At 38.0% G+C, this 27817-nt stretch overlaps 2 protein-coding genes across 4 annotated transcripts; one reads left to right on the top strand and one right to left on the bottom strand.

Annotated features, from left to right (window-relative positions):
• Positions 1-83: 83 nt before the first annotated feature.
• Positions 84-10509, bottom strand: LOC139935481 (uncharacterized). Its single transcript, XM_071930112.1, has 11 exons — positions 10434-10509; positions 8083-8120; positions 7165-7301; positions 6417-6467; positions 5279-5442; positions 4844-4958; positions 4244-4297; positions 3322-3542; positions 1980-2054; positions 661-766; positions 84-416 (listed from the first exon to the last, which is right to left on the bottom strand). The coding sequence occupies exons 1-11, from the start codon at positions 10506-10508 to the stop codon at positions 370-372; spliced, it is 1083 nt and encodes a 360-aa protein (XP_071786213.1). The 5' UTR covers position 10509; the 3' UTR covers positions 84-369.
• Positions 10510-14320: 3811 nt separating this feature from the next.
• On the top strand, positions 14321-26686 carry LOC139940751 (organic solute transporter subunit alpha-like). 3 transcript variants are annotated; one of them, XM_071937134.1, is made up of 8 exons: positions 14321-14398; positions 18715-18850; positions 20774-20934; positions 21549-21622; positions 22123-22284; positions 23103-23214; positions 24105-24357; positions 24834-26686. In XM_071937134.1, exons 2-8 carry the CDS (start codon positions 18784-18786, stop codon positions 25127-25129), a joined length of 1125 nt encoding a protein of 374 aa, XP_071793235.1. In that variant the 5' UTR covers positions 14321-14398; positions 18715-18783; the 3' UTR covers positions 25130-26686. The 3 variants fall into 3 exon arrangements, with proteins under 3 accessions (XP_071793235.1, XP_071793226.1, XP_071793243.1); XM_071937125.1 differs by lacking the exon at positions 14321-14398 and adding an exon at positions 14440-14510 and having other exon boundaries at positions 24834-26685; XM_071937142.1 differs by lacking the exon at positions 14321-14398 and adding an exon at positions 17468-17775 and having other exon boundaries at positions 24834-26685.
• The last annotated feature ends 1131 nt before the right edge of the window (positions 26687-27817 follow it).

The following is a 27817-nucleotide window of genomic DNA, read 5'->3' as shown; positions in this document are numbered from 1 at the left end:
CAATGTTTTATACTATCAACAGCCCTCCATTCTCCATTACTTGTTACAAAGTATGTTTTCATGCCAACAGTTTTTTTGAGTAATTACCAATAGTGTCCAGTGTCTTTAAGTGTTATACGGAGTGAGGACATGAGAACAAAAAAATCCACATAATGTAGGAATTTTAAACACTTTGTGGATTTACACATACTTTTTTTGTGACGAAGAATATGTTTTTTTTTAAGTGTACAGAACTTTGGGATGTCCACAGATTGTGGACACACAGCTGTGTGCAGCTGCAAATTCGGAAACATGACATAATTTTCACCTTAAAAAGGTGAAACCAAACGATAGGAGTTGCAGAGAACCATTGAGGCTTAGCACACTGAGTTAATGAAGCGTTGACTGGTACTTAGCTGGTAAACAGTCAAGGAGACCTAGCACAGAAACAATCATAGGAACACATTTACTTTTTGGGGGTATGTTTATGTGGGGAGGGGTACAGGGGTGGATTTCACAAAGAGTTAAGACTAGTCTTATCTCGAGTTAGGTTGAGTTACTCGTCCTTACTTTGGACTAGCCTTAAGTTCTAGCCGTAGGTCATTAATGTTTAGAGTAATTACCCTCCCTTTAAGGGTTATAGTCCAAAAGCAGTGCTATGTATTGTTGAAAGTCACTTACCTTTACTCGCCAACCATTCCTTGTTGAAGAGTCTTGCATAGTATTTCTGACCAGTGTCACACAAGCAGGTTGTTATCAGATGACCAGGGCCCATCATCTTAGCAACCTGTTCAGAGCAATAACGACCCTTTGTAAAGATGGTTCAATAATTCAGCCAAGAGCCAAGAGTTTGAGGCAAACTCCTCCCTACTCATAGTTTTCCGATGATCAATTTGTAAATCGTTTTTGTCAGCTGGAATCATAGAGCTATATATATTGATAGAGCGCTAACTTGCTCCGCGTTTTGAAGCCACCCTGAGCACAGACATGTTTTATGTGTTGCGTGACTACGGAACGATTTTAGTTTGAAGAGAACACACACTGCCGCGATTTTTAAAAATTCGGCATGTGCGCTTTCGTACACGACTGCCCATTCACGTACGTCCACGCTACGAAAACCGTAAGTTCGACTTGATTGATGTACTAAAAAAAGTATACGCGCCTTTTGTGCGCTCATCAGCAGATTGTGCGTTCACATTTGCTGAATTATTTGGTTCGAAGACACATAGAAAAGAACAAACGCACTATCATGCAAATAGCCGTACAATTGCCGTACAAAATTTCAAGCTTTTGTATTGGTTTGTACATAAATATGGATGCGTCCACACGGCTTCAAAACCTTAGTGCGTGTATAACGGGGTGTTAGCGCTCTGGTCACTATATATAGCTCTATGGCTAGAATATAACAGAGATTTCACATTCCTCATGGCACGGTTGCCCGTAACTTTTTCAATCACTGGCTAGAAGGACCAGTCAGTTTGGCGTTTGGTCAGCAGACCACTGTAGGAAGACATCACTATGACGGACATCAGAGCTCCAAATGCCCACTGCACCACTGTTCAAGTTAGTTTAGCAAATTTGGCAGCAAACGCCACACCCGAACAAATCCTACTTGTGCCTTTTCACACTCTCATTCATTCATTCAGTAATTTTTTAGTAGTGCTGTCATATACAATACAATAATGCACATTTATGTCGAAGATAACAAAAGCAATATAGTATGAGGTATGATATATTAGGTTCACAATGGTTAAATACTAAACAGCAATTTAAAGACAACATTTAGGTGTAAAGTTAAGCGAGATGCTTTTGTTCCCTAACCAATAAATAGACAGACCAACATTTTGTACGGTAACATGGACGTAGCAAAAACAAAGACAAAGACAAGGGACAACAAAGCAAATGCTAAGCTTAAAATCATTAAGCAATATGCTCTGCTTAAGCAACCTTATAAGTATTGGGCTCTCGTGGAGTTTTTAACTTAATTACTCTGTACCTACCTGCACTGCTCCAGCTACATTCAGACCAGAAGAAGCACCGACAAAGAAACCTTCCTCATGTAACAAGCGGAAAGTCTGTTGAGAACAAATTGAGGTACGTCAAGTACATGTATCATAGGCCTTATTACAAATACTCTGTAGTGGCTTTAGGTGGGAATGAGGTGGGTATCAAATTTGGTCGCTAGCTAGACCAGCATGCACCTCTTTCATCAGTTAGCACTTGCGCACTGGGTATCTATTATGATAAGGTTGTCCAAACAGGGACTAAAAATACAGGCTCAAAAAAAAAAAGGATCATGTGCATAACAATCCACTGCTTGCATGTGACTTCACTGTTTACAAATAATCACATAAATGATCATTGAAGTTATGCTCAAACTGCTGTCTAGTACAGATATAAAAACATCACAATGTCAGCCACCAACAACAAATTTTGACAGTCAAATTGCACGTAAAATTTATGGTGGGTATGAACGTTGCATAACCCAAAATGTGGTGTACTACACATACCACCTCCCAAAATAGCACAACCAAGATTATAGTGATGATGACTTTGGTTGACTCAGGTCAATATGGCATGCAACATTGCTGATAGACTGTAAAAGTTTTGTTCAAACATATGGAAGGGTTGAAGGGAACAATGTTGTTTCCTTCGCATATGGGAACCAAGGTCCCCCAAAGTATTCACATCATTGCAAGAAAGACTTACTTGGTTAACCACAAAAAGATAAATCTTTTGCCCAAATTTGCATTAAATAACTGATACTCGCACGAAAATGCTCTGTGCATAAATGCTGTACCTCGGTGTGTACCTGTTGTGTGTGTATATCCGGGCTGTTTTAACAATTTCAATCTCACGCATAACGCTTGTTCTATTTTTGGAGAAACAACAACTTTGCACTGAATGGACGTATTAAAGACAGTGGACACTATTGGTAATTGTCAAAGACCAATCTTCTCACTTGGTGTATCTCAACATATGCATAAAATAACAAACCTGTGAAAATTTGAGCTGAATTGGTCGACTGAGTTGCGAGATAAATATGAAAGAAAAAACACCCTTGTCACACGAAGTTGTGTGCTTTCAGATGCTTGATTTGGAGACCTCAAGTTCTAAACTTGAGGTCTCGAAATCAAATTCGTGGAAAATTACCTCTTTCTTGAAAACTATGTTATTTCAGAGGGAGTCGTTTCTCATAATGTTTTATACTATGAACCTCTACCCATTACACGTAATCAAGAAAGGTTTTATGCTAGTAATTATTTTGAGTGACTACCAACAGTGTCCACTGCCTTTAAGAGAAGGTATTTTAACTTTTTACTGAGTAACCAAAGAGCTTACCATGTGTACAGCATCCGTGTCCAGTACACATACTGCATCGTCAACTGGGGCTTCACTGAAATTATCGGTGACCCGACCCTGACCTATGCCCTCTGTGATGGATGACCCCTCTGATCTCTCTAGCTTGCCGTGTTTGACGTGGTTGAAGAGTACACTACCCTGTGGGTCAGCCAGGACCACTTTGACGTTGGGGTTCTTTTCTTTCATAAACTTCCCAACACCTTGAGAAAGAAAACAAAAATCAGACTTTGGATTTTGGTATCTGGGCGTTTAAGGTCTTATATGGGACTGGTACAGCTAAACTAGTCGCAAGTCTTCGAAAGAAAAAACCAAGTATGAACTTCATAATTAGTAAGCTTTCATACTAAAATTAAATAATGTCAGTTTGTTATCCTTACAAAACCCTTTAAATACAGATTCAATACAGCTATTCCTATTGGTGGAAAACGCATCACGTGGAGTTTGTTTTTGGATACTACGCGCTAGACTTTTCTCATTACGGGCAATACGGGCGCTGTCGGTGAGTTGGCCGCGCTGTTAAAAAAAAAAAAAATGTCTTGCACCAAGACTACGCGCACGAAGCATATCTGAAAACTATCTCAGTCAAAAAAATGCAACACAACGTACGTTCAAAGCTCAAGCACGCCGGAAAACGGATAAGTTTCACAGAGTTTCTTAGTTTATCACGCATTTTAACCAAAATGGCATTTATGAATGGGAATAAATAAGTAGTGACTCATTCTTAAACTGCCGTTTAAAACCTCGTCAAATTTCATCAAACCTTGATGTTAAATTTGCATCAGGGATAAAGAGAAATCATTTAGGTTTTACCCATAAACACTGATGTGTTTGAGCACTGTATACTCAGTACTTTAATATCTTATCACCTAACTCATTGCACAAACACAATTCTTTAACTTACCAGCTAATGTTCCACCAGTACCAGTTGAAAAAACAACGGCATCAACTTTCCCCTCTGAAACGAGACAACATGTGAACCAATAACGACATATTACAGCAGAAATAAAAGGTGATCTCTCTCCTGCTTCCCAGGTTGTACATGTATCTTTCATGTAGTTGGGTGTGATCCCCGACTATATGGCAGTACCAGGTTGAATGGCTTCTGCCTGGCACTTGCCAACATTATTTAGGCGAGATAGCTCAGTTGGTAGAGCGCCAGTGCATTACTTCAGAGGTAGCAGGTTTAAATCCTGCTCTTGTAAGTTTTTCTTTGTTTATATATTTATTTATTTATTTACCTCCAGGCATACAAAGAACTAACAATATAAATAGAAAATACAGAAAAAGAGCATGTGGACAACCAAAAAGCAAAATTAATCATTATCTTAAGGCGGTCAAGACAATCAAAACCTACAAAGTAAAAGAACAAATACGTCGCACGCATTTTAAAAAATACACATAAAAAATTTACCTTAAAATTTTACTTCAAGTTACCAATTCCTTCCTAAGATGTAAAAAGCGGAGCCGTAAGAAGCTGATTATATTTCGAATGTATGCTTACCAGTTTGATCCCATATCTCAGGCCCTGTTGTCTCGTAATGTGCCCTAAGGTTTGCAGTGTTATCAAACTGGTTGGTCCAGATTGCATTCTCCAGGCTCTCTGCGTATCTCTTGGCCTGTAAAGTAGACACAGTGAGTTATTGGAAAAGGCAGGCCCTGATTTCATAAAGCCTGTAGGCATAAACATCTTTCTTAACAGAAACTCGTTATAAGCAAAATGAAAACACACAAATCACCTCAAGCTATGGAGATTAATTTGGTTTGTATTTATACTGTTGTAATTTTTGTTATGTTTATCCCTGAGTGTTAACCAAGAATTCTTGAAGTTTTTGCTTGTCATAGAGTCATAGGTGACCAAAACGTCTGAAACTAGGATCAAATTTTATAGACCAACTCGACCGATCCAAGGCAAGGTGTTCCTTTAAAGAGGCCTCACCTGATGATTGTAGTTATCTGGATCAGTGTATGCCACGGCTGGTACAGGATAAACTGTCGCTCCAAGTACTCTCATCAAGTCTACCTTCTCTTGGGATTGGGTATTGGGCATAAAGATGACACACTTAAAGCCCATTGCGTTGCATATATGAGCAAGGCCGATGCCTGTTAAGTAGGAGACAAGATAAAGAAGTCAACATCTTGGAAAGTTAAATCAACAAAGTCAATACTGTAATGTGGACATAACACATTTTACAAGATGCAAGAAGGTTTTGTTCACTTATGTTAGGGTCTGATAGGTCAAATTCAGTTAGTAGTCCACTCATTTTTCAATAGATAAAGACACCAAAAAATGGGGGAAAATTACACATATCCAACCTCACATTAAAGGAACACGTTGCCTTGGATTGGTCAAGTAAAGATGTTGTAAAAGTAGAATACAATGATCCACACAAACATGCCTCAAAATTGCACGGGTTTCCTTTTACCTCGTCGACTAACACGGTCGGCCATTCATGGGAGTGAACTTTTTTACTCCCATAAATGGCCGACCGTGTTTGTCGACGAGGTAAAAGGAAAACCATGCAATTTCGAGTGATACTTTAATATGTGGATCATTATATTCTACTTTTAAAACATCTTTCTAATCATATGCATTTTATAACAAATGAATACAAACGCTTTTCAAAGACCAACTCGATCGATCCAAGGCAACGTGTTCCTTTAAATTAGTGTAGAATGCCACTGTACGGTTTGATACCCTTCGAGTGACTTTTGTTTTCCCCAATTACATATTATGGTCTGCACATTTTTGTACAGAGAATGTTAAGTTAATTCCTGCTTTCCGATATCAAAATGGCACTGACTTTGAGCTTATGACTGACGCAGAAATGTCTTTGGATTGTACCGACCGTTTTGGTTTTTGCTTATCGATGCATCATGTGACTTTGAAGGAAAAGGTATTCAATTATTGTGTGACTTTGGATCCTAGGGTTGGTACAACCCAAAATATTCCAGTTGGAGTAAATTTTGACTCAAATTTTGAAATGAATCGTCCCCAAATGAAGACCTCAATGGTCCTCAATCAAGACCCTTGACTGAAAAAGATAATTCATGCATAAATTGTGTGAGACCTTTACCTGTATTGCCTGCAGTTCCTTCGACTACTGTGCCTCCTGGCTTCAGTTGACCTGATAATTAAAGGCGATAAAAAGACAACAGTTAGTTTAAAGGTCAGGCTTTAAATAAAATGAAAATAACAAAATCTTTAGAAAAAAAACACATTGAGTAAAGTGTTTTCGTCATCATCATCATCATCACCATCATCTTCCTGTACTGTAAAGAAACCTCCTACGAAGTATTCTAGCACAATCTTGCCACAAAGCATCGATGTTTGCACTATTGTCTCTGCAGTAAGTAGGCCTTATTGCAATTACTTGGAACGCATGTGGTAGGCAAGGAATAAGGTGGATGCTGGTCTAGCTAGCGTTTAAGACCAGCATGCACTTCATTCAACAGTTAGCGCTTGCGTAATGTGCATTTTCGAAAAGGTCTATGAGCTATGGTAACTATTTGGGTCACAACTGGTCTGTTTGTACAATCTCTTTGCAGTTTTAAATTGTGCATACTCCTATTGTATATTTTATACCTTTCCATTGTATATTGTCAATTTCTTTAATTGCTTGTCATTGTTCGCTTGATTTTGAACTTATTTTTATATCTTGTTGTTTTTGCTGATTATCTAAATTTTTAATGTTTCTCTGTATTAGCGCCATGGAGCATTGTTTTCGATGGATATGGCGCTATATAAATTTTTACTATTATTATTATTATTATTTAAAAAACATACTATTTAAAACATCAGTCACTATATTCAGGTCCCCCTACCTTTCTCAAGAGCATCTTTGATGAGGAAGGCTGCAGCTCTGTCTTTCACTGAACCGCCTCCATTTGCAGACTCCACCTTGACCGTGATGTCACATCCTGTTTCTTTACTCAAGCTCTCTAGACGAATCAGGGGTGTCCTAATGAATTGATTTGAAGGAGTTCAAACAAATTAACAAAGTTCCTGGACAGTGGACACTATTGGTTACTCAAAATAATTGTTAAAAACTTACTAGGTAACAAGCAATGAAGAGCTGTTGATAGTGTAACATTTTGTGAGAAACGGCTCCCTTTGAAGTAACTTAGTTTTCAACAAAAGACGTAATTTTCACTCAATTATTAATTAAAAGACTTCAGGCCTGAAGCCTTTTTTTAGGCATCTGAAAGCACATAAATTTGTGCAACAAGGGTGTTTTTCTTTCATTATTCTCTTGCAACTTTCAAAGGTTTCATATTTTATGCATGTTGTGATACACCAAGTGAGAATACTGGTCTTTACCAACCATAGACAGTTCCTATTTATAAAGCTTCACAGCCAGATTCCCACCAGAATACTGATCTTTAAAGACTCTGGACACTATTGGTAATTGTCAAAGACCAGTTTTCTCACTTGGTGTATCTCAACATATACACAAAATAACAAACCTGTCGAAATTTGAGCTCAATCGGTCATCAAAGTTGCAAGATAATAATGAAAGAAAAACACACTTGTCACACAAAGTTATTTTCTCCCGACTCCGATGACCGATTGAGCTTAAATTTTCACAGGTTTGTTATTTTATATATAAGTAGTGATACACGAAGTGTGGGACTTGGACAATACTGATTACCGAAAGTGTGTAATGGCTTTAAGCTATAGAGCAAAAACATACATGGCATTACTGCAAACCAAACAAACAAACTATTGAAATGTGAACTTACTTGCCAACCATCCCTACAAAGCCCCCTCGGATGCTGTCCTAAAGAGAAAGCCAGAGATAAATGTCAATCAAGTAAATTATGAATGATTAGACTTTTAATGTTTATCCTTTCTTATCTGTTATTTTTTATTTTTACATACTTATTTATTTTTAATTTATTTTTTATTCTCATTAGATTTTTAATTTATTTTTTATTATTAGATATTTATTATTTACTATTGGTTGTATATTTATTTGCTTTTATTATTGCTTTGCGTACTATATTATGTTAAATCTATATTAATTTTATTGTGTAGCCCAGATGTGGGGCAACAGATCTACGGATCATAGTATGTATTTGCTAATGATAATGATAACGATAACGATAACGATAACGATAACGATAACGATAACGATAACGATAACGATAACGATAACGATAACGATAACGATAACGATAACGATAACGATAACGATAACGATAACGATAACGATAACGATAACGATAACGATAACGATAACGATAACGATAACGATAACGATAACGATAACGATAACGATAACGATAACGATAACGATAATGATAATGATAATGATGATGATGATAATGATAATGATAATGATAATGATAATGAGTTCCCCACCAACCACTATCTTCAAATCAATGACCAAAGACTTTGTTAAAAGTCATCTGTTGACGTCCCCAAGACGTAGGACAAACTACATGTAGTTCTCACCACACAGCCTCTTTATAGACAATGTACTGCTCTCATCTTGACAAACGGGGCTGATAAACAGTTATAACTGGAATCTGGCTTAGGGTTGACAATTGTATGCACGGCTGCTTGAATAGCTTCAAAGCAGTGACCCGTCATTGAGGGGTGTGGTCACCTAAGCAAAAAGGGGCAGCATAGTGTCGATGGATGATGTCTGCTATTAGGGGCTGATAAACAGTTATAAGAATCTGGCTTAGGGTTGACATGTTGTATGCACGGCTGGGTGAATAACTTCAAAGCAGTGACCCGTCATTGTGGGGTGTGGTCACCTAAGCAAAAAGGGGCAGCATAGTGTCGATGGATGATGTCTGCTATTAGACTGGCGTGTTGATACCAACATGTACATGTTGCTTAGTAAAGTAATTAAGCAATCTATAGTAACATTTTTGAGTGAAGTAAGCATCTAAGGATTTTTTTTTTTAATATTTAAAATGCTTATTGCATAATAATCGTTGTAAAAAAATAGTATGTATAGACATCCTATGTACTGGTTGCTAAGGAAAATGTGTTGCCTAGCAACCATGTTAAGCCTTCTGTATTGAATTTGTAAATCGCTCAAGATTGATATTAACATGAGAGGTTAGGTTGAATTTAAATTAAAAAAATGAAATATTTAAGTTACATTTGTCTGTGGGCAGTTTTTGTGCTGGTTGCTATGGAAAACTTAGTCGCTGTGGGTAATATGTTGCCTAGATACCATGTTAAGCCTATTGTATTTGCCATTTGCTCCAGATTGATGTTAACATGATGGGTAAAGATAAACATGCATAAAAAGTTTAAATTTGTATTTTCAAATTGCCTGTGGGCATGTTTTGTGTTAGTTGCTATGGGAAAGATGTAACATAGCAACCGTTGCTATGCTGGATACAATTCTCGGTGGCTCCACCCCTGAAAAGGTTGAGAATGTTGTTATGATCATTTGTGCCAAGTTTCATGCTTTTATCACCTTCTGAGCAATTTTTTCACCAATCGCCTAGACTAGTAGAAATCGGGGGCAATAAATATATGGTGTCTCCAATAGCTCTCTTCTTGGTTATGTCCCTTGGGACAGTCAGCTCAAATTTGTATTTGTTTTATTCCACTTTTTCTCCCAAATTCTACAAAGAAACTTATTTTCAACTGACTAAATATTAAATAATTACACTTACAGTGGCAGTGTACATTTTGTATTGTAGGTCCATTCTATTTCCTTCCATATATAATTCGATTTAAATAAACATAAACTAAATGTATGTGTTTTGGGTAATTATTATTAGTATCTCTCAGTCACTATTAAATTTCATAACTATGATAAAGAATATTAGTATAGCAATCATATCATACATGACATGGTACAGTCTGGATACAACGATGAGTCAGCATTTTTATGTCAATCAGACCAATGGACCATGACTCAGCATTTTCCATTGAAGGATGCCAAACCTCCATGGCCAAATCAGCAAACAGAGTAAACACTGACCACGGCCTTTTAAGTTTTACAAAATGCTTGTGCATGCTGTATCTAGATAACGCTGTTTTACAATTTGGCCTACAGTATATATTATCTCTACAGCGACACAACTGTTTCGGCTTTCTTCTTACAAAAAGTAATAATTACCTTCCATATTGTTCTGTAAAATTGCCTAAAATGCGGAGAATGTTTGCAGACCACTTTCCGTACGGCCGCCGCCATCTTGAATATGCAACACGAGAGGGCGCGCTTTACAAATCAAGGTCTTGGAGCGAGTGTGAACTTTTCTCCCGACGCAAACCTATACACGCCCATTTCGTTCTTTGTTTTAAATTAAAACAACTATTTATTTGAAGGGAAAAATATTTAACGATAAAACGGGTGAAGCTGCTTTATGTTTTCTTCGGATTTCCTTTAAAATATTATTGTTTGTTACCCGATGGCCTATATAATATTGAGGCCCTGCATTGGATTTGGACTGACTCTTAGCACCTCCATTTTCAATTTAATTGCCCCCAATTTTAAGAGTGAGTACCAAACCTACCTTCCCTTTAAACGGATTTTGGTACTTTATGTACGACACCATGCACTGTCCACATTGACTGACAAAAACGTCGAAACAAGTGTTTCACTCTAGAAATATAATTTTTTTACAAGTCACCACTGTTAGAGCTCTCTCACCAGCTCCATGCTCTCACTGACCAATTGGTTTTTCATCTGCCACATCTGGGAAAAAATCAACCGGACCTGCTATTTCAATATCCTGAACTAAATCATTCTAAAATTTTATGCGCAAAACCCCATATGGGAGACTGCACTCACTGAGCCAGGATTGCGCGTTGAAAAAACATAGGGGGCGCTTTCCTTGCTGGTAGTACGGTACGCTGAGGTCACACGCAAAGTTGACGCACACTAATGAACAGTTTGAGTGTTCCGCTCGGGCCCAATCATGTGCACCCCCCCCCCCCCCCCCCAAAAAAAAGGGCTTCACTACGGCTGTGGCTGTTGGCTTCAACGACGACAAAGAATATTATGACTTGTTTGTTCCAGCTGCCCACACAGTGGCTACGACTCCGAAAGATCCTTAAATGTCTGCAAAAGCCACCAATTTGAACGCGACCTACACTCTAAAAACGAAAGAGTTGCTTACAACACTTGCATGAGTTCGGTGAGTGACTACACTTAGAAAGTGTTAAATCCTGCATTTTAAGTATTCGGTCAACAATTTAAGTGCCAGTTTAAAGTTTAAAATGCTGATCCAACAATTCAAAGAATATTTTTTGAGAAACGTTGAAATAACACTTAAATTGTTGATTCAACCCTTTTTGCATTGGATCAAAATTTTAAAATGCTAGATTTAACAAACAAAACGCTGGATCCAACACTTACAAAGTGTAGTCACTCACCGAACTCATGCAAGTGTTGGATTCAACTCTTCAGTTTTTAGAGTGTATAGAGCGTCTTTTGGGGAGACTGACGTCAAATGCAAGGAGATTGCACGAATGTCAGCAATATGTCCTTTTGCGCTATAAGGCCCAATTGAAAGACCTGCTTAACGAAAATATCAAGTCGTGAAGTTGATTAATTTCATTTAAAATATTTTCAATCAAAAGGGAAGTCGAGTCATATGACTATAAATAGATTTTAATTATGTAAAAAAACAATTTCTTTTTCGAATACTTAAAATAAGCATCAAACATTGCTTAATTTCCAATGTTCTGCTAAGCTGAAGATAATGAGCCTTCCAGGATACTGAGTCCGACATTGAACTGTGACATGTTATCTTAGCTGGTAGCCTTATTCTTGTAAGCATGCGTCTATTATGCTCACATCTACTTTAAGTGCTACTAAGCAGGTCTAGAAAATTAATTGTCCCATTTTCGGAAGGACCACATATGGGCGTTTCCACTCTGCCGAAGCCATTAATTCGGACGCAACCTCGTCTTTCAAACATTTACCCATCTGATGTAGGCTAATTTATTTGGACTTTTTTTGTTGTGATAATAAAAGGGCAAATTTGTGCAAAACGGAGTTTCACTTTCATACTATATATATGCTATGTAGGCCTATATGCCGACTCTATACAGGTACATGATACATTTTTTCAATTTAGATTGTTTAGTCAAGCAGGCGTCTAGTAAGGACATGGGCATGCTCAGGTGGCAGGTGGTGGAATGTTACTCTACTGCATGAAAATAAACATGACATTATAGTGGGGTTGCTGTTTAGTACATTGATTTATTATAGACCAACGCTATGATTTATTTGACCAAACAATAAAGGTGTAATGTTTGTCACATTTTATAGAAGCCATTATCTCTTTAATGTGGTGTAAATGACTAGTAAATGACTTGTTAACGACTGATTAATACCTTGCTTCTTGTCAACAGATGTTTTATGAGTAGCAATTAAGATCCCATTAGGGCGATAAAGTCGTTAACAGCGCGGCATTTTACAGCTTTACATTCTTCCCCAGTTCGAACGCCTTGGAATTTAGTAAGAATATGTGCCAATAGTACAGAAAAATTGCTAGATAATGTTGCTATAGAAAAAGGGGGGAAAAATCGGTTTCAAATAGACTAATACAATGTTACACATTCCTCTATCGAGTTATGGATTTTGTTAAATATGGGGTCGCTGGCTGTGTGGTAGAAACAAAACACATTTTGGTTTACATTGGATTCGACTACGGGTTTTAAAGACAGTGTGGGCACTTTTGGTAATTGTCAAAGACCAGTCTCCTCACTTGGTGTATATCAACATATGCATCAAATAAAAAAACTGTGAACATTTGAGCTCAATTGGTAGTCGAAGTTGCGAGATAATACTGAAAGAAAAAAAAAACCCTTGTCACACGAAAGGTGTGCATTCGGATGCTTGATTTCGTGACCTCAAATTCTAAATCTGAGGTCTCGAAATCAAATTCGTGGAAAACTACTCCCTTCTCGAAAAATACATCATTTAAGAGGGAACCAATTCTCACACCATTTTATACTATCAACAGCTCCCCATTACTCGTTACCAAGTAAGGTTTTATGCTAATAATTATTGTGACTTATTACCAATAGTGTCCACTCCTTTAAGCACCAGCTTGTTCCGTACATTGATTTGATTCACTGTTCTGGTTTATGTCATGTCAACAGTTAGTGTCTCTGTATTGTACTTAGTTGGGTGGCTAATTTAATTTCCCTGCCTTTCATGCTCTGTGGACCCTGGTTCGAATCCAACCGCAGACCGGAGCCCTGCATGTGGATTTGGATTTCCAGTACTTACATGATTACGTGGGCTTTTCCCCAATTGGGATTTTTCTCCCACATCTAAAGCTGAACATTTCTTCGTGTTTCCTATATTAATGCTGTTATTGGCACTAGTTATTCTACTTGATGTGTAATCAAACAAATAAATAAACAAATAAAGATCACAAAAAAGTGTTTTTTATATGTTTGGTTTGCGGTAACACCATGTGTGTATCTACTTGCCAGGTAGAGTTTGATCTTAGACAACTGTATTTAACTGAGGAGGAAATTCTTTTGTAAAAGGTGAGTAAAAATGAACATGAAATCCAAAGTTTCTTAAAAATGTATGAGCCGGTTGGTTGAATTTGTGTTTTTCTCTAACAATATTTAACCATTATTCTACACCAAATCATCTTCGGCAAAGCGTTTGGACAAATCCCTTTTTACGAAATATTTGGACTGAGATTTCCCGTTATACTACAATGTTAAAAGTCGGCGTTTCTTTAATCAAATTCTTCGCGGTTTTTTATAATATGATAAGCCCGTTGCAACAACCGCAACAACAATTCCTTCTTCTTTGAACCATGGAGGTTTATACCTCCATGTTTGAACAGTGGCATCTTATCATAGCCAGGGTAACGGAACGTCACTACCAGGACCCAAGATCTGATTTGGGCATCTTTTTACGGCTGCAGCTTAGCTGTCACCCGTGACTTCATAGATTGGTCCAGGGCTTGAAAACTGGACATGGGTGTGGCTATATAAAAACGAAGAGCACTGGACTTTAGTGTGAAGTGTCACAGTGCAGTCTGGGCAAGGTCTCGGGTAACGTGGACAGAGTAGTGACCCACAGGAAGCTGGCCAGAGCGGGACTTGGTGAATACATCCTGTGCATTATTTGTTATAAATACTCAGGAGCTTAGTTGTTTATCATCACCGAGAATCTGCTACTTGTTGCTGCTACTGCTGCTGGAAAGATTCCGAAGTGGTAACGTAAACTTTTGAAAACTTTCGTTTATACCATTAGTTCAACATTTATTGTGTTTTTCTAACATTTCTAAGGCTACTTCTAAAACCTGATATATGAGCATTGTCGCATTATTTTGATGTGATTATGTCCATCTTGCATAAACTAGCTATCAATGCCATCCACAACAAAAGTAACAAAATCGTAAAGAAAATCTGTTAAAATTGGATTATTTGCTTCGGTTATTGAATCACAAACTGAATGGGAAGTCTAACGAGTTATTTTACGCTCCAACTCGACTTTGTAAAATAACCTCACTTTCTTCATCCACTATCATTATTAGAGTTAAAAGGCCTACATCACAATTTTCTTTGATTTTACATTTAAATGTTAACGCTTGTCATGTTGACCTATTCATTTAGTTACTGTCTTGTACTGGTGGCATGAACATAGGCCCCCTATCAACGTAAATACTAAGAAGCAAATTATAGTAAAATTAATCACAGAGTTAAAATTTATCCTTATTGTACGTGTGCCCTTGTCAGTTAGGTATACTGAAATTGAGAAATTAGGAAACAAAATCGCGCAAAACTTAGCCATGACATCACAAGTAGCTGCGATCACCGTGTATTGCAAACCCTGTCGGCAAGACAGTAGCAGGGTTTCTGTTATAACTTGCTGCAAAAAGGAGGTGTTAACATTGACACCACGGTTACTGTCTGTCAAAATATCATTAATTTCTACCAATTATATAACACAATTACGCTGTGCTATATTAACACCATTACGTCTCTTGTTATTTTGTATTTAATAAGCCCTGTCCGCTAAATTATTTCATCATCATTAGCTTCGACAAGTCAACTGTTAAGGGAGAATTAATAACGATCTATAACAACTAGATATATTAACAAATGCGTAGACCTACTAATGACTATCGAGTTTTCTTTTGATGTTCCCTTTTTTTCTACAAACACAAGCTAGCGAGGTTTCCTCGTACCGCATACAGTGTATCGCTATATGCGGCTGGGCGGTACAGTGGCTAAATGGTTAAGGGTCATGTATTATTTGTTGCCGATGTAATAATGATTTTTAGGCGGCATTTATAAAGAAATATACATTAAAAGTTACATGTGGATGTTTCAGCTGAATATATTGTCGAGGTATTTGCACAAAAACGTTGAATCCATCCACGGCGTTTAGTGAGCGACAACGGGTACTAACTGCGTCTCTGGCTCAGCATTCAAGAACGGTCACCAACAAGCACACATCTGAGAGACGATTCAAATGATTTGGGGTGAAAATTTATCCAAGTGAAGATTGATGTACAATTGTTTCATTCCATGGTTACGGGTTTCTTTCCCATTTCTTATCAAATTTAGCAAAATCATAAGTCAGCCTTCCTGATATGCATCTTCACAGCTCAGTTTTACGATGTACGTGATGGGTGTTTGCATAAACCTATTATAAACCTATAATATAAACGCGATAACTCTAGGCCTAACACGGTTTTACCTGAAGCTATAAGGTGTGTCTGGTTAGGGAGCAAGTGACCCTGTGCTTAGTCATTATTACCAGAAATTGTTGATTTAACTACTGTAATGACACCTTTTATTATCTGTGGTGCGATAAGAGGACAATAATTGCCCTTTTATTGGTAACTTGTTAGAAATGGCCTCAATAGCAGATAAACACAATTTGTAAACAGAAAGACAATCAAGATAAAGGGACAGATCCAGGATCTTCACAAGAGTCCGTTTTAGCTGACAGTCGCATTTTTTTTTCATTGGGTAATTGTTGCTTTCTTTCCAAAATTTACTCATAAGTGTCAGTGAGGGCGTTGCAGATGTGTGAAGTCACAAGAAGAGATCAATGTTACATATTAGGAACGAGCAAAATATTTTTCGTCTCAGTGATCATGAGACGAAAATTATTTTAGCATGTCAAAACGTATTTTCGTGACATTGTTTTAGTAACTAATTTCTCAAAACTTACAGCACCTCAGCAACTAATATTTTAAGTCAAAAGACCGGGATCAATTCAAACAAAGTTTTCGAACGAGTTGACACCCACACTAGACTTGATTCAAGTCCCTTTCTCGTGTGAGGTCCCTAACACACACATGCAACGTGGCAAGGAAGGACCTTGCACGGGATTGAAACTTGAGTCAAGTCTACAACAACGTATTAACGACCGTGCAGTACGGTGAACCTTCTCCAATTTATACGCCGTCAGACGAATTCTCACAAATTGGGCGGTTGTTTTGAAAATTAAATCTAGTTCATGGTGATTGATAGTTGTACTTATTCAGTCATTCACAAACAAACTTCAGTACGTTCGAAAAGAAATGAGCACATGGGATGAGAAATAGTGGGTTAATCAGATTGATATAGTTATGGGACAAAGTTGAGTTTACAGGAAGCATTACCAAATCGAGGAAGCAGTCAGACTGTTAAGATGTTCGATAACATCCTGAATTTTTCAGACAACGAACAACAAAAATAGATCTGGGTTAGTGTGTCTCGACTCTTTAGTTAAAAGTAACGTCATAAATCTAGACTCGACAAGTCACATAAACATTGTTCCAGCTTAGGAAGGTATTCTTTAGTTAGGATACAATGCATCCTTTTGTGCAGCATCGATCGCGTCCAGTCTAAAAATAGCGGCACAGAACTGTGCTGTTTTGTTTTGGAACTGTCATGCATGATTAAAATGATCATCATCTATTAATTAAAACCATTGTGGGTAAACATCACACATCTATACAAATGTATTGACGATTCTGCTGTCAAATTAAAGTGACGGTTGTCCAAAATTCCAACTCGTAATTACGTTGTCCAAGGACCGTCTTTTGTTCGGCTGCAAGAAGAGCAAACCATCGGACACAATGGGTTGAGTCAGAATGGAGTTATTTTTATGTGTTGAGAGCACACAGTGAGGTAGAATAAATTACCAGGTCGTGGTGTATTGAGGCGATTAGATTTTTATACATGAGGTGTTCAAACACGCGGTGATAAACCGGGGAGAAACTCAAACAGAATGTGGGACAATTTGTTATGAGATTGTTGTTCATTGAAAGTGACGGACATTTAATACAAATGACTTGATAGTAGTGGTGAAAAACAGTGCTTTGCTGTCCGGTAGGATCAAAATGTATTGATCGTATATTCGATAATTAAAGATAATATATTTTGTGGGCCGGTTCTACGTGGGAAGAGGCCTTACAGTCGTAGGGACTTCTACAAGAATTTCGGGAAAATTACAGTAAAACTGCAATCACCATTGCATGGTAAGTGAGGATGGACGCGTGTATTTTTGCAATGACTACGAAAATGTGTTCAGTTTGCTTGAAACAAACGTTTCTTCATAAAAGGTAAATGTGACTGGAAACACAGCAAAAACAACTTTATGATTTGTGCTTATTATTTCAGGAGGATGAGCAGTGCATTGATTTCAATTTGAGATTTTTTCCAGCAATGTTGACACCTTACCATAATCTTCAAACGGTTTTGCAGCATTCGGAATCTGTAATAGCAGTAATTGTGGTTTATTATAAAGATTTGTCTCTTGTTTATCCTGAAACGAAGGCATAAGGCCAAACACTGGGGCTAACTGCCAGTCTTCCACGATAAAAAGAATGTTCTGTTCGTTAACGTGTACATTGTGTGTGCTAACCAACTGTTAACACGCGGCAATGACACAACAGTTATTTGTATCTTGTTAAAGGACAAACGTGGCTCGACCGGGATTCGAACCACACTCAGTTGATCCTCTTGCTATAGCCGCTCGGCCAATACAGCTACTGAATCTACATCTAGGCTGGGCTAAAAGTGAAAATACCCCCATTAAGTGCAACCAAACGTGCGTAGCAAACCGAGGCTACTGTTAAACGTTCGTGTTTTGTCTGTTAGTGTTCTGCTCGGTTTGCTAAGCAGTTGATGAACATTGTGAGATGAATAATGTACTTAACTTTACTCACAAATAAAGGAGCTCTTACCAAATGAAATATATAGTACGTGCTGCTGTATTCGTCAAGTAAAATCTCATTTCATGCCACTGTGTACAAACCTAATGTGACGTGCTTATGACCAACAACAATGGCAAAAAGAACAAACAATTAACCATTTACAAACATGAATGCGAACAGCTGTAGCCAATAGCGTAAAGCAAAAGGCACAACAAAAGCATTTCAGTAACAGATGATTTTTTTTTTCTTTTTTTTTTTCAGTGCTTGGAGGAGTAACAACTTGCATTAAGAAACAATTAATAGCGGATTCGTCCCGAAAATTAGTCAGTCATGGCATCGAACACTACCGTTAAATATTGCCCAACCGGGGAACTAACTTCGGATGAACTTTTCAAAGGTAAGATTGCAATCACTGGATACACAGCCTGCTCTATATTAGAAGCAAATTAGTCAAATAACAGAACCATGTCCTATTCCTAGACGTCATATGCCGCTAAGTAACACTTTTAGTTTTATACTTATGAATGCATAATGGGGTATATTGAAATATTTGTTTTGTATTCTCCCTTTTTCACCAATATGGAAATAAATGTTGATTGAATTAAATAAAATAAAATAAAGACTACCACATCTTGATTGGTTTGAGACTATATAAAACCGTGTTCAAATTGGCGGCTAGGGCATTGGCTATGACTTCCACTTCATCATGTGTTGAAGTATACCCTCTTAGCAACAGCCGATAGCCGTAGCAGCCATTTTGGATACGGCTGAATCTATTTTGTGTGCATGACCTCCAGGTACACATAAAAGTGAGTTAAAGTTGACTGTTTTGTTTAAATAGTTGAAGGACAAACATGTTTATCAAAATATACTTGCTCTGAATTTGAATTCAGTTGACATTTAATATCTAAGGTTTAAAATAGAGAGTGTTTCTTTAAAAGAGAAACTATAAGCTGTTGCTTAACAAAATCAGTTTGTGAGGTTTCTTGAATTTGATATTTTATGTCAACGTTACATATCCGTTAAGCAAAGATAAAAGGGCCAGAAACCGAAGTGTCAATGTACACTGACTGGAACTGTTTAGTTAACGGTACCGAATTGTATACAACTTGTACTTCCCGCGGTTAACTCCCCAAAGAAAACAGTCCCTAATCCCACACCGACTACAATGTATAATCCACTTGCCTTCTTCAGTCTATTTATCTTGCAAAAACCTTCCTTTTTGAAAACAGTTTTGAAATGAACTTTGCTCACACAGGGACAAAGACTTACCTCGTACGAAAGTCCTCTTTCTTTGCTCTCAATGACCCATTCCAAATGCAACAATTCGTGGCTAGAATTCTACCTTTTGAAGGATCTGGATTATCTCTTGGACTTTTTCTCATAATTAAATAAGCGAAAACCAAATTGAGGTTTGGAGGGCAAATAGTCTGGTCAATGTTTTGTGTTGCTAATCAGCATACACTATTAATAAGGAGGATTCGACAGAGAGTGAAAATGGTCTATTGGGTCAGATTGGTCGAGAATCTAAGTATAGTAGATTGAATTTTTAAATCAAAATAGATCAAAGACTTATAATTGTTCAAACAAGACTGGCCTTCAAGATTGATGAGCATATTAACATCCTTTGATCATCATGATTTATTTTAAAATATCAGTGGTGTATCGATTACGATATTAATCGTGGGTCATGAGCAAAACACAATTAGTTTGTTTTCTTGCTTCCGTTCGAAATTGACCCCTTAAATTTACACAAACGCTCTGATAGCACATTTATGGTCAGCTAAATGCTTTATGGTCAGCTTTATGACAGTGATCACGCACTGTTACCTTCAGTTATACTTCCACCATATACTTCCACCATGCAAAGTTTCAAATCCTACCTTTATGATCCAAAAGTGTGACATGTTGTTCAACTTAATTCTGTGATGCTTAGCATGAAAATAATTGCCTGTCATGCAACAGGACCCAATTCAATAGAGCTGCTTAAGCACAAAAGCAGCAGAATACAGCAAAATTAGGCTTTCCAGAAAGTTAAAAAGGGACCAGCCAGATGCATGTTCACTTTGTGACTGGTATCCCGCTCACTTCTGCTTAGCAGAAATATGTCAAGCATCTGTTTCTGCTTATTAGGTAGAAACTGGGACCTGGTGAGGTTTGCGATGGCATTAAAATTCTTTTGAGTAGTTTTGGTTCCGAGTAGAACCGTTTGAAAACTCTACGTTTCGATCAGTATGATACTCTGATCGTCTTCTAAAAGATGTAGTCATTTTCTTTGGAATCTACTTACCATGAATGCTCGATTGCTCTATTTCTGTAGATATAGGCCAGAGCGCTGCGGCCATCGTCGCCATCTTCTTCATGACTGCTGTGTCGATTCTAACCGTGGTCCTATTTATAGAATCCGTCATGAATGTCAACAAGAAGATCCCTAACAGTAGACGAAGGGTCCGTCTCACAGTCCTGATGGGGATATATCCAGTAAGTTATTGGAATCGTGTTTGGGTTGAATAAAGACATATTGGCGAGAGCTGGATTTGACATCTGCGGCCTCTAGATTAACCAATAATTGCTATCTAGCATACACTCGGGAAGTCTTGTGAAAGAAAAATGCCCTATAGTCACTTGACACATTTGGTAATTGTCAAAGACCAGCTTCTCACTTGGTGTATCACGACATATGCAAAGAGCAACAAATCTGTGAAATTTGTTACTCAATTGGTCATCGAAGTTGCATGAGAATAATGAAAGATAAAAACATACTTGTTACACAATTGTGTGCTTTCAGATGCCTAAGTAAAGAGTATTCAGGCCCGAAGTTTTTTATTTTTTTGAGTGAGAAAAAAACTACGTTACTTCAGAGGGAGCCGTTTAGGGGGCCTTTAATTAAGATTTCATGCTTCCCTAACAATGATTTCACAAGTGCAAAAGGAACTATCATCTATAAACGCCCACACAGTTCTTGCACGCACTCTCCATGGATTTGATATACGGGGAAGGGTGGGGGCGTGCAGTAATTGATCGCTTCGATCAAGACGACACAGCACCTTTATACATTAATTTGACCCGTCATGACCTCGTTTACTCTTATGCAGGTAATGTCAGTCACCTCGCTGTTTTCCTTGTACGTTCCATCAGCACATTTACTAAACACGCTTCTTGCATCGATGTAAGTAAAACATATTGGACCACATGTCGAGTAATTAAGTGACCCATGTTGCTTGATATTTGTTTAATCAGATAATCACGAACATCAAAACTTGAACCTGGTTCAAGTCTGTTGAACATGTGCAGTTTTGAATCCAGGAACCGAATACCTTGGTAGTTGGCTAAAACAGACGCCTTTAACATTAAAAGTATTATTTAAAATTGACAGATGGACAAATATTTTATAACGAAAAGGAACTGTCATAATATGTCAACTTCCGGTTGGGCACGTGATGTCTGTAGTCGAAAAAAGACGCATGGCGTCATTTATCGGCGTGGCGTCTCCAGCAAAATCTCTGGGGTAAATACAGTTATACGAGTTTATTAAAATGCATTTTTTGTAAAATTTCAATTATTTACCCCCTCTTTAAAATTTTGTCTGACAAACTAGTGAGGAGAATAAATTCTTCAAAATGCACGTATAGTCTGCTAATCACACCATGATATCCTTGTTTTACTCAGGTATTTCTCAGTTGCTCTGTTCCAATTCCTCATGCTCATCATCGATTACTACGGAGGCAAACACGCTGTGGTGGAGAAACTGAAAGATCAGAAACTATCACTGGCTGGCCCTCCTCTAACGTGTTGCTGCCCCTGTTGCTTACCCAAGATCACCATCACAGCGTAAGAAAACATTATGTAATCAATAATCTGGCTTGCAATTTTGTTTCACCTCTTCTGATATTTATAGTAGAAACGATTGGACCCATAAATTAAGAACTCACTCTGCGGTAGTGAAGTTAATAAAGAGACGTCTCATCTATCAATTAAATTAAAAGTAGTAGTCCCGGCCGATTTATTACCCAGCCGATTTCTTGTTGGTGTTTTTTTTATACTTTTATTTAGCTTAATTTGGGGTTCAACAACGACAAATTGGTTCAGGCAGAACTTGAACCAACGACCAACGGGTGTACTTTCCGGCGCTCTACCAATTGGCCTATCAAGCCTTATTTCCCCTGTGTCTTTTTACTTCACGGGTTAATTTAAAGACCGAAAAGCAGAAAATATATCGCCACGTTTTTGTCACTTTGTAGAAACAATGTTCAGTGAAAGAAAAACAAAATACCCAGAGGGGATCAACACGCATATGATGGGAACCCGAGGAAAATATAAGGATTCGTGATTTATAAACGAACATGACAGTATGAGTGACTAAAGATATAAATATAAATAGTAGGATTGCGGGTACAACCACGTGTAAAATCTCTTTTGAGGGAGTGTTGCTCTGAAAAGAGCCGGGTGTGGTCTCGACGTTTCGAACAGTATACTCTGCTCGTCTTCAAGAGAGGAGTGCAAAGCTTCAAACATCATGAAGCTGAGTGCAAGCTGAGCGTCATAGCAATTAGTATGAGTCATGGTATGCTATACGGAAGCACGTTATGGCACATTGGTTTACTTCATTTGTCTCAATTTGCATCTCTCTATCGCATGACATCCAACAGGAAGAATCTCCGTAGACTGAGACGGCTAGTGATGCAGGTGGCCTTCGTACGACCTTTGACCTACTTCATCTCCTTGGTGTTATGGACTGATGGGAAATACAAACACGGGGAGGTAAGACCCAACTGGATTAGCCCCTGAGTCAATTTTGAGGTTTTTAACCATTAACCTTGGTATGTCAGAGTCTCCTTGATATCTTTTCCATGGCAACTATAAACATTAAACAAATAAAACAAGTTGTTAATGCTTTTACTGTTTTTCCTTTGCATCTAAACAAAAAATGTGGATGACAAACGTTTTGCTTTTGAATAGCGCCCTCTGCGGACTTGGTGCAGAGAGGATCGATGACAACACAAATACATGTGGTCGACAAACGATGTAATGTTTTAGATATATAGTATATATAGCTAATAATAACTTAGATAGTTTTAGGCCTACAGCAATTATTACCATTGTGTAGGTATTGCGAATTAAATAATATAGTTTGGCTGGTGCCACGGTGTAGTGTCAAGTGTATGGTTCCCTTGAGAGTCACTTATCGGTAAGACACTGCTCTAGAATTGCACAGGTCGTGGGTTCCAATCCCACCCGAGTAATATGCCTGTTTTTTTTTCTTTACACACAACTAGGGGAAAGTACTGAGTATACATTGCTAACAATGGGTAAAACCAAAATGAATATTTGTTATCCTGATGCAAATTTAACATCTATTGCAATATAAATCGTTGCAATACCCGCTGCTATAACATAGAATTCAAACTGCCACTACATAACCGGGAAATCTCGCTGGTCTAATTGGTATACTACTGCTCTAGAATTGCAAAGGTCGTGGATTCGAATCCCACCCAAGTAATATGCCTGTTATTTTATTACACAGAACTCGGGAAAGTACGAAATGTACAGTGATACATCGGTGTATATGGGTAACACCAAAATGAATATGTGTCAATTATTATTGCCAAGTAATATACAAACGTCACTATTCCAATCCTTTCCTTTTATAGATCGCCTTGAACGAGCCATACATCTACCTGACCACCATCTCAATTACCTCTGGTCTATTCGCACTCTACGGTATCATCCTCTTCCTAACTGCCTCGCTGGAACCCCTCAAATCTTACCGCATCAAACCCAAGTTTTTCATAGTGCAGATGGTGCTGATCCTCATCAGCACGCAGAACCTGGTCCTGGCCGTACTCGCTGATATCGGTGTCATACCGTGTGTACCTCCATTCAATTCAGACTCAAGAGCAAACTGTAAGTTCATCGATGATGATGTAGGATAATATAAAATGTTTCTATTTTATAAGGGTGATAGTTGTTTAAATCCAGCACTGACGTGGGCCGGGGGCAGGGGAAGGGGTGAAAGCTGCACGCACACAACTTCGTGTGACAAGGGTGAATTTTCTTTCATTATTATCTCGCAACTTCGACGACCGATTGAGCTCAAATTTTCACAGGTTTGTTATTGCGCATATGTTGAGATACAGCAAGTGAGAAGACTGATCTTTGACAATTACCAATAGTGTCCAGTGTCTTTAATTATTAGTCAATACAACTTTATGATTGTCTTGTGGTTATTAAGTATGGTCTACGGAGCATAAAACGCCGGGAAATAAAGATGTCATGTTTCGGCACATGGAATTTGAAAAGTATGAACTGAAACAAGCCGACTAAACGGCTCGTTTGTTTCGGTCTCAAGTTCATACTTTATCCCCTTCCTTTTATTTCAGATATTGGCGACATGCTGGTCGTAGTGGAGATGCTGTTCTTTGGCGTGCTCAGCCGAATGTACTTCCGAGGTCGCTTCGGAAACATGGACATCGTAGACGAGAGCGCCCCCGTCGGTGGACGGCTGGCCATGTTTGGGCAGTATTCTGTCGTTACTATGGAAACAGAAGGACAGAAAGGCACCGAAGTGAAGAAGACACCATCGGAGAATGAAAGTGATTCCAGTCGTAATAACAATGGGCTCATCAACGAAAAGGAGATGAATGGACTGAACCACAAGAGTGCCAGTGAAGTGTAGATGTATGGTACATTTTACTTTGATCTACGAATTTTAACTGGCATGCAATTTGTCGTCACACCCAAGTAATTTGAACAATGTTTTATGCGACAATTTTATTACCTTTAAACGCACGTCCTAATTTTTGTTAATCCAGTAAGATCGTATGAATTTTTAACAGAACTTCAACGAAGTAAAACCAGCCTGTGGTATGTGTAAATAGAGTTGTTATAAATACTAAGCAAACTTGCTTGTGTTGCTTTTAGATTAGCTCACCAACTGTAAACTTACTATCCGAAAGGTGCACGTGTCGCTTCAACCTATCTGAATAAGTAACGTACACATAATTTAAAATGTCCACTTATTCCTGCTTGGGTAAAATTTACAAAGAAGTATTTAGGCATGGAAACAGATGGGGTGAACTTTCCATAGGGTTTTCATTTGCCCCCGTCATGGGTCGAGGTAGCCCTGGTGGCCTTTCAATGTGGTCTTATGGTATATTATGTGTAACAGCACAGAGGAAGAATCCTATATACATGTGTAGGGCTAGGGTTTTTAACAAAAACGTGACAAGTGTTTCTACATCAGCGTTGCTAGACTCGAACTCGGTGTCTCCCTGTGCGGTCCAGCTACGGTCTTGACACTGCTGCAGCACTGCGCTTGAAGTTGTGTGTTGTAGGCCACAAATCTGTATCCCTCTTTCACCAGCGGTGTCGGTCTTTTTAAACACTGCTTGAAGTCGGTGTTAAGGGTTGCGAAATCAGTTGATTCTTCTCCCTCGGTGTCGGTATTCTTGACACTGCTGTAACACCGCTTGAGGTCGGTGTAACAGGTTTAGAAGCCGGTGTCTCCTACTATCTCAGTGTTGTGTCTCATATCCAGTGCTCAGTCTACTTGACACTTCTGTAACACTGCTTGAAGTCAGTGTTAAGGGACTCGACAGTGTGTCTCATATTTAGTGCTCAGTCTTCTTGACACCGCTGTAACATTGCTTGAAGTCAGTGTTAAGGCACTCGAAACCGGCGTCTTCTTTTAGTATACCTCGGTGTCTGCCTTCCAAACTGTAACACTGTTCGAAATAGAGACACATACTATGAATGATGAGTCTTATATTGAACATTTTTGGGAACTTTACAGTATTTGTTTTCTTAGTGATGTTTTTTCAGAAGTCGATACCTCTTTTATTATGCAACCGTTTATAATATTGTTATTTTAATGTAATTTACATAAAGGCAATATAGCCTACAGTAGAGTCAGTTGATATTAACGTTTATAATGTCAGCCTATACATTTGTAAATATTCAAGATATAGAAATAGGGTAAAACTATAATGAAATAATGTACACAGAATATTGTACGAAAATGGAGTAATGCTTCAACAGTTTATTGGACAGAATACAGGTTTATAAAAAAATATATATACTTAAAAAGTAGATTTCATATATTTCATATTTCATATGTAACATATTTTGTACAATTGTAATGGTAATAAATTCAGTAAAAATGTTCGTGACTGTGTTCTGGATCTGTTGCAAATTGTGGCCGAAGCCCGTGGGGAAAGGTCAAGTTATTATTTCAGGCGTTCTCATAAAATACTGCCCTCTGTTGATTGTTGTGTTGATGATTTTAAGAGGACTAAGCAGGAACTTGTGCTAGCTTCTAGAGCCCAACAATTTATATAAGATGTTTCTTCAGATAAAGAGAACAAAAATGTCTTGTCTTTGTAAATGAATCTTTAATAAAACTGTTAAGAGAATGATGCAATTAAAGGCACTGCACACTATTAATAATTACACAAAAAAAAAACCAATTGTTAGCATAGAAACTTACCTGGAAACGAGCAGGCCAAGTGAGTCAAACTTTTAAAAGATTTGATATGCATAATGTTGGGATACACCAAAGTGAAAATACTGGTCCATGACAATTACCCACGTTGTCCATTACCTTAAAGATGCATGGGTTACGAATCGTAACAGTTGTTCCTTTTCAAATTGAGAGCGGGGGATGTCACTATGCCGACTCCACCTGGGCAAAATTACTTCAATTTTTAAGAAAACATCTAGAAATTCAAATTATTTCAAATTATTTCGTGATCGTAGCCTCAACCGTAGAGATCAAATAAAAATAAAAACGACAGCTCGAACCTACAATCTGCCAGCTGGTTGTACGGTTCATTTCAAGGATCGTCTATTTTTAACAGTATCAACAAATGAAAGACATCGTCACTCAATACATCAGTTTAAAGAATACAACTTCCGCAGTTAAGATATATCAAGAACTAGATGAAAATAAATATGACACTTCAGAGAGATATATTTTGTTAGCAGATCTTGATAGAGGCAATGGTCCCTAGAGACATGTGCACTTGCACCGAGACAAAGATTAACAATTTACAATCACGGTTGTGTTTAACCACATATCAATGGTCTGACCCACCAAACTGGTTGAACCTGTTGTGGTCCTTGCTCTCGAACAATCAAGCCAAACACTGCAGTCTAATCAAAGATATAGAAGACCTCCATGTCTGATGTATATTCAAATTTCTAAACGTAAAATTTAAATAAATCAATACATTCACACGTGTACCGCGCCGGTCTGATTAGTTAGTTCAATGCTTTCATTCGTGTTCATTTTTCACATCACTAGTTTCCTAGGGAAGCCTTTATTAATAACACAGGTGGCACAGTGTGAGTGCAAGTTTAGGAATGC

Source organism: Asterias amurensis, chromosome 1 (genome assembly GCF_032118995.1).
Source record: "Asterias amurensis chromosome 1, ASM3211899v1".
NCBI classification, from domain to species: domain Eukaryota; kingdom Metazoa; phylum Echinodermata; class Asteroidea; order Forcipulatida; family Asteriidae; genus Asterias; species Asterias amurensis.
Note: the sequence above shows the minus strand (reverse complement) of the source record. Positions and strands in the feature narration are given on the sequence as shown.